The 11,866-nt window shown below is 54.2% G+C and overlaps 1 protein-coding gene across 2 annotated transcripts; it reads right to left on the reverse strand.

Annotated features, from left to right (window-relative positions):
* Positions 1–1,761: 1,761 nt before the first annotated feature.
* KRT8 (keratin 8) lies at positions 1,762–11,546 on the reverse strand. 2 transcript variants are annotated; one of them, XM_073020767.1, is made up of 9 exons: positions 11,526–11,546; positions 8,965–9,334; positions 6,123–6,331; positions 5,422–5,482; positions 4,854–4,949; positions 4,038–4,328; positions 3,256–3,476; positions 3,038–3,096; positions 1,762–2,181 (listed from the first exon to the last, which is right to left on the reverse strand). In XM_073020767.1, the coding sequence occupies exons 2-9, from the start codon at positions 9,286–9,288 to the stop codon at positions 1,991–1,993; spliced, it is 1,452 nt and encodes a 483-aa protein (XP_072876868.1). In that variant the 5' UTR covers positions 9,289–9,334; positions 11,526–11,546; the 3' UTR covers positions 1,762–1,990. The 2 variants fall into 2 exon arrangements, with proteins under 2 accessions (XP_072876868.1, XP_072876867.1); XM_073020766.1 differs by lacking the exon at positions 11,526–11,546 and adding an exon at positions 9,426–9,509.
* Between the last annotated feature and the right edge of the window lie 320 nt (positions 11,547–11,866).

Below are 11,866 nucleotides of genomic sequence, written 5' to 3' on the forward strand. Positions count from 1 at the left end.
ATCCTGCCTTTCCCTGAGCAAACACCCAGGGCGTGGAAACTATCCCTGGAGACTATCTGGCGGGCGGGGAGGGGAGCGGGGGAGCCCTGGCTGCCCCCAGCATGCCTACTTCTGGGAACAGGGGTTGATAAGACAAGTGACTGGCTTCAGGGAGGATTGGGTGGGGCACAATTGAAAATATTGACTTATGGCACCCATGGTAAGAGATCCTTCTCACTGGGTACTATGACTGCCCCGGGCTCTAACACCACCCACCTGATTGTTGCTGAGGGCCAGGCTACACGTGAGCAGAAGGCAGGAGGTTGGTATTGTTTCATGAATTGTTATTTCAGCTATATATATGTATAAATACTTGCAGGTGGTGATAAAATGAATTTCTTACTGTGGGCCTCTGCCAAAATAGAGCCCCTGCTCTGGATAATGGTGCCGTTAATGTGTACTACCAAAGAGTGAGATCCTCTAAGGTGACAGTGTGCAGATCCCTGGGCCTGGCCCATGGGCTGGGTGGGAGGGATTGGCGGTGGGGGGTTCCTGGGCTCCGTCTGGAAGCCCAGCTCCATCGATGTGGGTAGCTAGTGAGGTGCTGTGTGGTAGCTAGGGAGGTGCGGAGATGGGGCCCTCAGAGGGGAGCCCGGGGGCTGGGAAGCTGAGGGCCCAGGGACAGGAGCCCTCAAGAGGGACTCCACAGCAGAGCCAGACAGGAGCTTCCTGCACCAGCCTGTACCCACTCACAGTACCCTCTGCCTGTCTCTGTCTAATCTCCGTTGGTGTTTCAGAAAGTCTGGAAATGCCCCCATCTCAGTCATGCTAAGGGCTTGTGCACCTAGCCCAATGCCAAATGGACAGGGTGGCTGCCTGGAACTCTGTGCTGGTGGCAGTGGAGCAGGACTGTGGGGATGCACTGCTCCACCCAGCTGTGTCCTAACCCCTCCCGCCCTGAACCTTGGAGGTTGTCTCAAGAGTCAGGCAAACCCCTTCACACACTGTGCACACCCATGCACACACAGTATACCCTCCACATGCAAACACAGAATGCACACACACCCTTTATATCATACACACAGCATATAAAAACGATAGGAAAGGGGTGGTGGCTGTGACTGAGTGGAGCGGGGAAGAGCCCACATATCAAAGCCAAGTCCCATACAATCTTAGCTTCTAGAAATTGTGGGTGTGACACACCCAAAGGCTGAGAATAGACTCTGACCCTCTGAGGGGATGGAAAAGCCAGGATGCCTTAGTCCCTGACTGCAAAGATTGAAGGTGATAAAAAGACATGTCTGGCCACAAGGAAAGACCACGTGCCTGGCCAAGGAAGTGTACAAGCCTGAGAGCTGGACAGCTCTGGGTTCCAATGCCAGATCTGCTCGTTTCTAGGTGAACCAACTGCTTGGCTTTTCTGAGCCTGGCTTTCCTTATATGCAAATAGCCGGGATGCCAAGGTATAGGGAAGCACACTAAGCTCTCTGCTGCTAATGCCCTCAAAACTTGCTCTGCCTGCCTCTTAGGCCTTGCTACACAGATCAAATGAACCCTGGTATTTGAAAGCACGCTGTAAACCAGAAAGCACTGTGCACAGGTCAGTGACTATTATACAGGTGTACACGTCTATGGCAACGAGCAAGGTTTCAACCAGGTTTCAACAAAGGAGCCTCTTTAGGAACAGTTGAGGGGGTCAGACTTTCCCGCTGTACACCCCCTGCTTCCTGGACCCCTCCCTCCCACCTCGGTCGGCATCAGATGCACACACAGCAAGGACAGTTGGCAGAGCTAGCTGAGGTTTTATTTTGGACCAAAAAAAGAAGCAATTGAATTGTTTTATAGCTGGAGGCATGGGCAAGGGGGGTTCCCACGTAGTAAACTCCCCTGTGGGTGGGCTGAGGGCCCTCAGGTGGGTCTCCTGTTCCCAGTGGTACCCTACATAGCGGTCTCCCTCCCAGGCTCTGGGGCAGCACAGGAGGGGTAGGCTGGGAGGGGGTGCCACAGCTGTTCACTTGGGCAGGACGTCAGAGGACTCAGACACCAGCTTCCCATCGCGTGTCTCGATCTTCTTCACAACTACGGCCCTGGAGGAGCTGGTGCGGCTGAAGGAGCTGGAGCCCGCGCCAGAGCCAAAGCTGGAGCCCAGGCCGTAGCTGAGGCCGGGGCTTGTGAGGCCCCCATAGGCCGAGCTCAGACCACCTGGTGAGGGACAGAGGTAACCACATGAGTACAGAAGCCCACCCTGCGGCAGGTTCCATGCCCCTTCCCCCTGCTCACTCCCAACACAGCCCCAGGGATGGGAGGTTAGCCCAGCTCTGCCTGACCACTGATTGCATGGTCCACTACTCCAGCACTGTCAGGGAAAACCAAGAGCAGGGTGGGAAACAGCTGCCATATATACAGCTGTGTGACCTTGGACATTTAACTGGACCTCAGCTTCCTCAACTGAGGACATTTACAGGTGTCATATAAAAAATAAATGACAGCCAGGCCCAGTGTCCCATGCCTGTAATCCCAGCACCAAGCACAAGGTCAGGAGTTCGAGACCAGCCTGCCCAACATAGTGAAACCTTGTCTCTACTAAAAATACAAAAATTAGCCAGGCATGGTGGCATGCGCCTGTAGTCCCAGATACTTGGGAGGCCTGAAGCAGGAGAATTTCCTGGACCCAGGAGGTGGAGGTTACAGTGAGCTGAGATCACACCACTGCACTCCAGCTTGGGTGACAGAGCAAGACTTCGTCTCAAAAAAAATTAAATTAAATTAAATTAAATTAAATTAAATTAAATCAAATCAAATTAAATTAATGAATCACATAAAGCATGTAGTATACTTAGCACAGTGCCTGGCACAGAGCTATGGTTTATTTGGATGCTTTCTAATAGTAACTCTATTACTGGGGTCCTGAGCATGTGACCCCCACCCTGGGATTCTCCCAAGAACGTGAGTGCTCAGGCTGAGGTCACTGTGAGCGACTGAGCACAGCCCCCTCCCTGGAGCTGAGGCCTCCCTGGGCCCTGCCTCCTGCCCTCATCCCAGGGCCCTGGACACCCACCTGCATAGCCGCTGGTGGTCTTCGTATGAATACTCATGTTCTGCATCCCGGACTCCAGCCTGTACCCAGACACAAGGGGTATCAGGACCAACTCCTAGCCCTTCTTGGCCCAGAACAACAGGATCCCAAGTCCCAAGGGGCTTCAGGGGGCTTCCACCCTCCCCACCCCAGGACACAGGGATAGGGAAGTGGGTCTTGTCAGAGGTCCCCACACCCACCGGCTCTCCTCGCCCTCCAGCAGCTTCCTGTAGGTGGCGATCTCAATGTCCAGGGCCAGCTTGACGTTCATCAGCTCCTGGTACTCACGCAGCTGCCGCGCCATGTCTTGCTTGGCCCGCTGCAGGGCGGCCTCCAGCTCGGACAACTTGGCGTTGGCATCCTTAATGGCCAGCTCTCCACGCTGCTCGGCATCTGCAATGGCAGCCTCCAGGGAAGCCCTCTGTGGGGTAGGGGACAGGTAAGCAGGTCAGGTTGGGTATGCCTCCCCTGCTCCCACCCTCCCTTACGGTCCTCCCCACCACCACCTAGGCTGACTCCCCCCAGCTCAAATTAAATGAGACTAAGGAAGCAGATCAGGGAGACATGAGCAGCTTCCAGGTGCTTCCCCCTCCACACCCTGCTCAGACCTGTGACACTGTAAGGTCCTCCCATCCTAACCGGACTAGATCCCTGGGTTCTAGACTTTCCTTAAAGCAGCAGAGCTCAACCTTACCCTGATACATATGACTGATTTAAAAAAGCAGACTTGGGAGCATGCATCCCGAGCCCCAACATACCTGCCTCAGCCCCCTTTCACCTCTGTCCTGGCCCAAGGGACCTTCCCTGCATCCCTTAGCTTCCCAGAAGCAGACTGAGAAGCGGAACTGTGGCTGCCCCTCCAACTCCCGAACCCTGGTCTAGGATTCCTTCCCCAACTCCCAGAACCCTCATTCTTCCTACATTATCTCCTCTCACCAGGATGTGACTAAGGATCCCCTCCCATCCCCAGCCCAGCCCATACCTGGCCTTTGAGGCCCTCAATCTCAGCCTGAAGCCGGCTGATGTTCCGGTTCATCTCGGAGATCTCAGTTTTGGTCCGTCGCAGGTCATCCCCGTGCTTCCCAGCCAGGCTCTGCAGCTCCTCATACTTGATCTGGTACATGCTCTCAGCCTCAGCCCGGCTGCGGTTGGCGATCTCCTCATACTGTGCCTTGACCTCAGCGATGATGCTGTCCATGTCCAGGGAGCGGCTGTTGTCCATGGACAGCACCACAGATGTGTCCGAGATCTGGGACTGCAGCTCCCGGATCTCCTGTGGGGGGAGAGGGCAAGTGGTGAGGCCCTGTCTCTGCACACAGGGAGCCCCCTTTTCCACAACAGCCTTCCTTAGGGGATAAGACAGGGGACAGGGGCAGCAGAGGAGAGGAGCAGGTGGGAGTCAGGGTTAGGGAGAGGGCAAAGTTCCTGAAAAAGGAACTAGGTGCACCAATACTAGGTGCACAGAGGGATCCAATGCAACTCAAAGATTAGGAACAAAGACTTTGGGGACAGAGTTGCTGCTGAATCGCCACACCCTATGATGACCTTGGATATGTTATTTCACTTCTCTGAACCCAGTTTCTCGTGTGTGAAATGGGGTTGATGACTCATCCCTCATGCGGGGGACAGAACATATAGACCAATACTAGCTGAGCAAATACTGGTGGCTGTAATTAGTCAGCAGTGGACCTTTGTCTTATTAGTGTGCTGGGGGCTGGGAGGAGCCTCTGGCTGAGTCTCAGCATGGAGGCGCTGACAAGGCTGGGGGACCCTCAGTCTCCTGCGACCAAGAACATACCTCTTCATACAGCTGCCTGAGGAAGTTGATTTCATCAGTCAGCCCTTCCAGACGAGACTCCAGCTCTACCTTGTTCATGTAAGCTTCATCCACATCCTGGGGCATGAGAAGAGGGGAGCCTGAGCTGGGTTTCCACACCCAACCCCAACCGAGGGACTCCCAAGTTCCACCCAATGGCCTGGTCACAGGACTTTCTAATTGCCCACTTTGTGGTTTGATCTTCCAGCCCAGCCTCTGCCCATCACATGTGCATTCTCAGCCCACACACCACCTCTGCTTCCTGCAACACACCCTCTTCCACCTCCTTCTCTAGGAAGCCTTCTAGGGTCAGATCTCCAGTTCTACTGCTCTGTTTTCTGAACCATGTTCCAACATCACTGTCAAGAGTTCTGTCCAAATGCACCTACCACTCTATACTTGTCTACCTTTCTGTGCACCCAAATGTTGAAATAAATGAGTTTGTCCCACTACTTAGGAATATTTAGGCGCAGAACCCAGAAAGCCTCTTAGTCTGAGTCTCCGAGCCCCAGCCTCCAGTGTCCAGATGGGGGAAGGGAGACTCCCTCACCTTCTTGATGAGGACAAATTCATTCTCCATCTCTGTACGTTTATTTATCTCATCCTCATACCTGTGAGGAAAAGACTTAGAATTAGAGGATGAAGGCAAAAGGGAGGTTGCCCTTGGTCTTTTGGGAGACAAGGACGTTGTGAAAATCAGGAAAATTCAGTTCGCAGAGATGCAGGATATGAGAGGGCTGGTCCTTCTGTCTTCCCCAGCTACCCTCTCACACCCTCACCCCTCCCTCAGCCTGTGGGAAGCAGGAAATCTCTCTCCAAATCCACGAATACACATCGCATTGGACACCTTAAGAGTGTTAACAGCAGGACCTGACATGAGACCTCAAACAGAACTTGCTGGAGTTTGCTAGAGGTCAAGGGTCAAGACTAAAGAGGGGCCAGAATGTACAAAAGTGAGGCCCGTAGACTGCCTATCTCTCCCATCTCAGGTTTACCACATAAACGTTGACACATAATTTTTTCTCCAAATCCAGACAGTTGAGATTGAAAGGGGGTGGGTACTATCAACAATTACGCTAGGACCCCGCACATAAACACAGACTGTTTCGAGCAAACCTCATCATGTGGTCACCCTAATTAGATAGGACTGCGATGCCCACAACAGAGGGCCATAGGGACTTAGTCCCAAGGTCCCAAGGGGTGGAAGAGAGCACGGTGACTTCAGTTGGGTGGAGAGTGGGAGTTGCTCACTTGTTCTTGAAGTCCTCCACCAGCCCCTGCATGTTGCCAAGCTCTGCCTCCAGTTTCAGCTTCTCCTGGCCCAGAGTCTCCAGCTGCCGCCTAAGGTTGTTGATGTAACTCTCGAACATGTTGTCCATGTTGCTCCGAGCTGTCTTCTGCTGCTGCAGGAGGCTCCACTTGGTCTCCAGCATCTTGTTCTGCTGCTCCAGGAACCGTACCTGTATGAAGTAGGAGAGAGCAAAAAGGTCCACATCAGGCCAGGGCTCAAAGTCTGGAGGGAAGGAAGCAGTCTTTTCTCTTAATCCACTCTCCAAGCAGTAATGTCTCCAGGCCCCAGGAACCTGGTTAGCTGTTCTGGAAGGATCGCCTACGTCCAGGGGTAGAAAGCAAGGCATGATGGTGAGTGAGGTGGGGAGCAATGTCCCTTAGCATTGAGTGGGGGAAAGAGTTAGAAGGAGATGGTGAGGGAGTTATGCTAAAACTGCATTTGCAAATTAATAGGTCTAATGTCATTTACATAGATTGTATATTACAGATCAATAAAAAAGGCCAAGCTTTCTTCCTTTTTTTTTTTTTTTTTTTTTTTTTTTTTGAGATGGAGTCTCCCTCTGTCGCCCAGGCTGGAGTGCTGTGGTGCAATCTCAGCTCAGTGCAAGCTCCACCTCCCGGGTTCACACCATTCTCCTGCCTCAGCCTCCCGGGTAGCTGGGACTACAGGCGCTGGCAACCACGCCCTGTTAATTTTTTTTGGTATTTTTAATAGAGACAGGGTTTCACCGTGTCAGGCAGGATGGTCTCGAACTCCTGACCTTGTGATCCGCCTGCATCGGCCTCCCAAAGTGCTGGGATTACAGATGTGAGCCACCGTGCCCGGCAAAAAATAGCAAACCTTTCTAAAGATGTTAAGATTGAAAAACAGGCCAGGTGTGGCGGCTCACGTTTGTAATCCCAGCACTTTGGGTGGCCACGGCATGCTGATTTCTTGAGGTCAAGAGTTCAAGACCAGACTGGCCAACATAGTGAAACCCTGTCTCTACTAATAATACAAAAATTAACTGGGTGTGGTGGCGCACACCTGTAGTCCCAGCTACTTGGGAGGCTGAGGCAGGAGAATCATTTGAACCCGGGAAGCAGAGTTTGCAGTGAGCTGAGATCATGCCACTGCACTCCAGCCTGCGTGACAGAGTGAGACTCTGTCTCAAAAAAAAAACACACACACTTTGTAACTCTTTATAAACTGGAGGGTCTTCTTGGAAGACAGAAATCTTTTAAGAGTACAGCCTAGTTCCCTCCACCACTCTCTGCAAATCGCTTTCTTCCCCAGGTCATTCTGTCCCAAAATTATTAAAAAAAAAAAAAAAATAGTGATTATAACATCTTATCTTAATGGAATGTGGGCCAAGCACTGCTGAACTCTTTACATACGTAAGTTTCAATAGGCAAAAACTCTTGGATTTAGGGGCTCTCGTGTTCATTTTATAGATGAGGAAATAAGACTTGGCAAGGGAGTCCATCACCAGGAACCGGCAGAGCATTGCGAACCAAGAATTCAGATTCCAAAGCCTATGCTTAGCTGCTCTCTATAAGGACCCCAGGGCTAGCAAAACGCAGTCAACAAGTCAAGTCCAGGCACTTGGAGCGCCAAGGGCCCCCGACCACAGGGTTCCTGGGGCTCCGGTTCCTCCCGGCTCACTCTGCCCCAGGATTTCCCTCCTCCCGTTCCCACAATGCCTCCCAGGAGCCAGTCAGCGTGAAGGACCCAATCCTCGGGGCCGCCGGAGGCCGGGGGCCCCTAAGGCAGCGGAGTCCCAGGGCTGCAAAACCCGGCCTGGCTCCTGCTGTGTGAACGTGGAGCCAGACCGCTGGGGCGGAGCAGGGACACGACGCGAGAAAGGGACACGGGCTGAATGGGCGAGGGGTGTTGGTGGGCGACTGCGTTATCTGAAGCCATAAACTTAACAGGACGTGAACCCCGGGCGGGGCGTCCCACACCCACAGACTTTGAATCCTGGATGGGCTTTCCGAGGCCAGGTGCTGGCGCCTCCTCCACCCCACCCCAGCCCAGCCCAGCCCAGCCCAGCCCACCCCACCCCATCACACCCCCGACGCCGAGCTCCGCCAGGTGGAGTAGCGCATCCCGAGACGGCTGCCAGCAACCCCTCACCCCGCCCGCGGCCCCGCCCACGCTGCCGGCGCAGAGGTCAGGGTATGACTCATTCTGTGACCCCCGCACTCAAGCCTCCGGGCGCCAAAGGCCTCAATCAATATTTGCCAGTTTGAACCGAGACATCCACTTCCTTCTCCTAGAATGCTAGAATCCCACCAAACACCTATGTAAAAAAAAAAAATCACAAAGGCACCACTGGGGAGCCCTTGGGGTAGTGCCGGGTAAAAGGCGAACCTGGAGGAGGGTAGTCCCAGAACAGCTGGGACTGCCGCAGGGTGATAGCTTAAAAGACAGTCAGAACTCGGGTTGGGGTGAGAACAATAACTGCTATTATTTTCTATAATTTAGGAACAGAATGACCTAGGGAAGAACGGGATTTGTAGAGAGGGGTGGTGGGAACTAGGCTGTACCCTTAAGTTGTCTCTCTCTTCCAAGACGCTCCAGTTTAAAAGGGAAGGAGGAAGCCCCAGGATTCATCCTGGCTGTCCAGACCCTCTCCCCATCCTCACCCAGCCCAAACCAACGTGCACGGGAGGGGTGAGTCGGAGGCTGGAAGGGAGAGTGTCGCCAGGGCAGGTGAGGCCTAGCAGGACGCCAGTTGGGGGCTGGAGATGTGCACAGGGACCGGGACTACCAGGAGAAAGGGGGCGCGGGCACAATCCGCCACGCAGGAGGGACCCTCACCTTGTCTATGAAGGAGGCAAACTTGTTGTTGAGGGTCTTGATCTGCTCCTTCTCCTGGGTGCGCACGGCCTGGATGTTGGGGTCCACCTCCAGGTTAAGGGGGCTCAGCAGGCTCTGGTTGACCGTGACTGCGGTGATGCCTCCCATGCCGCTGGCCCCACCATAGCCGCCGCCCAGGCCACCCCGAAAGCTGCTGCTTCCCACTCGGGAGAAGCTCGAGGAGCTGATGCGGGCACCGGGCCCACTCGTGTAGGAGCGGCTGCTGAAGGCCCGGGGGCCAGAGGTGGACACCTTGTAGGACTTCTGGGTCACCCTGATGGACATGGTGGAGGCAGGAGTGGAGGCAGGCGGGCCGAAGCAGAAGGAGATCCTAGAAGGAGCGGAGATGAGGAAAGCTCTCAGGAATGGCCTTTTATAAAAGAAAGCCCAGCCCCGGGGGATGGGGGGGAAAGGCCTCGTACCTGAGTGGCTAGGCCCAGAGGGGGCTGGGCCTAACCCGTCACCTGCCACCTCCGGGCAGGACTCAGGTGGGGGCAGCAGAGAGCTGCTGCCACCCAAGGACCCGCTCCAGCCCTGGAGCCCACTCCAGCACCACCCCCAGAAACCCAGGAAAAGGCAATTCAGTGAATATGAAACTGGAAGAAATCCTGTCCTGGCACAAGCGCCTGTAACAAGGAGACTTGCCTGGGCGGCCCAGCCACTACAACCCTGACTCCTGGGTCTTGTCTCCCTCCCTCCTGGGGGAAATAAACTGGAGGACTGCGAAGTATGGCAAAAAGGGGTCTCCTAGCATTTGGGTCTCCTCTGAGCTGCGGACACCCCAAAGAAACTCTCCTGTGTTCTCCCTGAATGAAGCGATTACCAGGGCCTGCCTGGGCTGGATGACAGAACAGCTGGAGTCCAAAGCCTTGAATCTGAAATCAACCATTTGCCTCATCTCTCCAGGTTACTGTTCTACCCCTAGCACCTGTTGCAATGCCAAGAGGGTCTGGGTAGATATTTGTGGAATGAATGAATGAATAAATAAACATCACACACACACACACACGCATGCACACAGAGTGGCTGTCATCCCTCTGCATCTGAAGGTGCAAGATAAAAGGAGATCCAAGGCCAGGCGCGGTGGCTCATGCCTACAATCCCAGCACTTTGGGAGGCTGAGGCGGGCGGATCACGAGGTCAGGAGTTCAAGACCAGCCTGACCAACATGGTGAAACCCCATCTCTACTAAAAATACAAAAATTGGCCAGGTGTGGTGTAATCCCAGCTACTCAGGAGGCTGAGGGAAGAGAATCACTTGAACCCGGGAGGTGGAGGTTGCAGTCAACTGAGATCGTGCCACCACACTCCAGCCTGGACAACAGAGCAAGATTCAGTCTCAAAGAAAAAAAGAGATCCAACACAGCTCTTTTCCTGAACATAACCCAGGGGCCTCCTCTCCTCCCAAGATCCTAGGATTCCCTGGGCCAGGTGAACACTGTAGGCCTCACTGAAGGGCCTAGAGAATGATGAGCAAGACTAGAAGGCAGAGAACACAGGGATGGGGGGGCCAGAGGAGATGGGAGCTATGTCAGGGACTTCATAGTTCTTACTGCTCTTTGCGGGAGTCACTCCCATTTCTCCCAGTGGTGAATAATGGGAAGTGAGACAGGATGGCGGGGGGTACAGTGGAGTGGCGTGGCACTGGTGGTGCTACCTAGACCCTCCTGCTTTTCCCAGTCTCCCAATGGGCCAGAGGAAATAGAGGAAGAGTCCCTGCACCTGTCTCCCTGATCCCATTATCAAAGTGAGTCAGGAGGGCAGGTTGGGACGTAGCATGTACCTGTGGGAGGTTGGAGACTGGGGAGCTGAGCAAGGCACCCCAGGCCTGGGTGGGGCCGGGCGGGGCACGCTGTGGGTGGAAGGCAGGAGGTTTAGGTCCCCAAGGCAGAGATTCCACCTGCAATTACCTGATGGCTGGGGCTGGGTTCTCTGGAAGATACTGCAGGGTATGTTGTGGGGCCTGGATGAAACTGAACTGAGAGGACCAACAGATGACAGCCAGATCCCCTTGAGGAGAGGGACAGGTGACATACAGTCCTGACCCAGCAAAGGGGGTGACCACCTACTAGGAGGACAGATGTACAGTTTCCTCCCCATCCTTCTCTAGGAGAGACACCCAGGCTCACAGAAAGATAGGCATATAGGACCCCTACCCGGAAGGACAGAGAGACCCAGAAGCCCCCTCCTTGGAGGACAGACATAAACCTAAAAAGACAGACACACAGACAAGCTCTCTTCACAATGCATGCATGCATACATACACACACACACACACATCACATTGAAGTCCCTTCCGGAAAAATGCACATATCCCCAGAGTGGGCACAGAGAGTGGCTCCTTTTCCTCGCCTTCCTCCCCTCCCCAGGCCCTGCCCCCTGCTGTGCTGAATGGAGCAAGGGAAATTCAGTTAGCACCTGTTTACACTAGGCCTTCTCCCAGCTCCTTTAAACAATGCCTACTTTTCCGAAGACTGATTGGAATGCATGCTACCCCCTCCCCAATAAACACTCTCACCCACCAGGGCTGAGAAACTTTTTCCAGAAGACCAAAGGCAGAAAGGCTGGGCCCAGTGCCAAACCTGGGACAGGGAAGGCGGAAGGAGGGAGGGAGGGGCTGGTCAGACGGGTATGGCAGGCCTGGAAAGGGAGGACAGGCCCTCTCCCTATCTTCCCTCCCCCACGCTGCTGTTAGAGGGAGCAGGAGGCACTCAGGTCCTGCTCCTAGGCAGCACAAGGAGCAAAAAAACAGCACTCCAAAGCCCTTCCTGACATTTCAGTCCCCTCCACCCCACCTTTCTGGATCCCTGGTTCTAGGCGTGTCTCTTGTTTAAGGTGAGGACAAAGGGGGTTTCCAGGGACC

This window comes from Chlorocebus sabaeus, chromosome 11 (assembly GCF_047675955.1).
Source record: "Chlorocebus sabaeus isolate Y175 chromosome 11, mChlSab1.0.hap1, whole genome shotgun sequence".
NCBI lineage: Eukaryota > Metazoa > Chordata > Mammalia > Primates > Cercopithecidae > Chlorocebus > Chlorocebus sabaeus.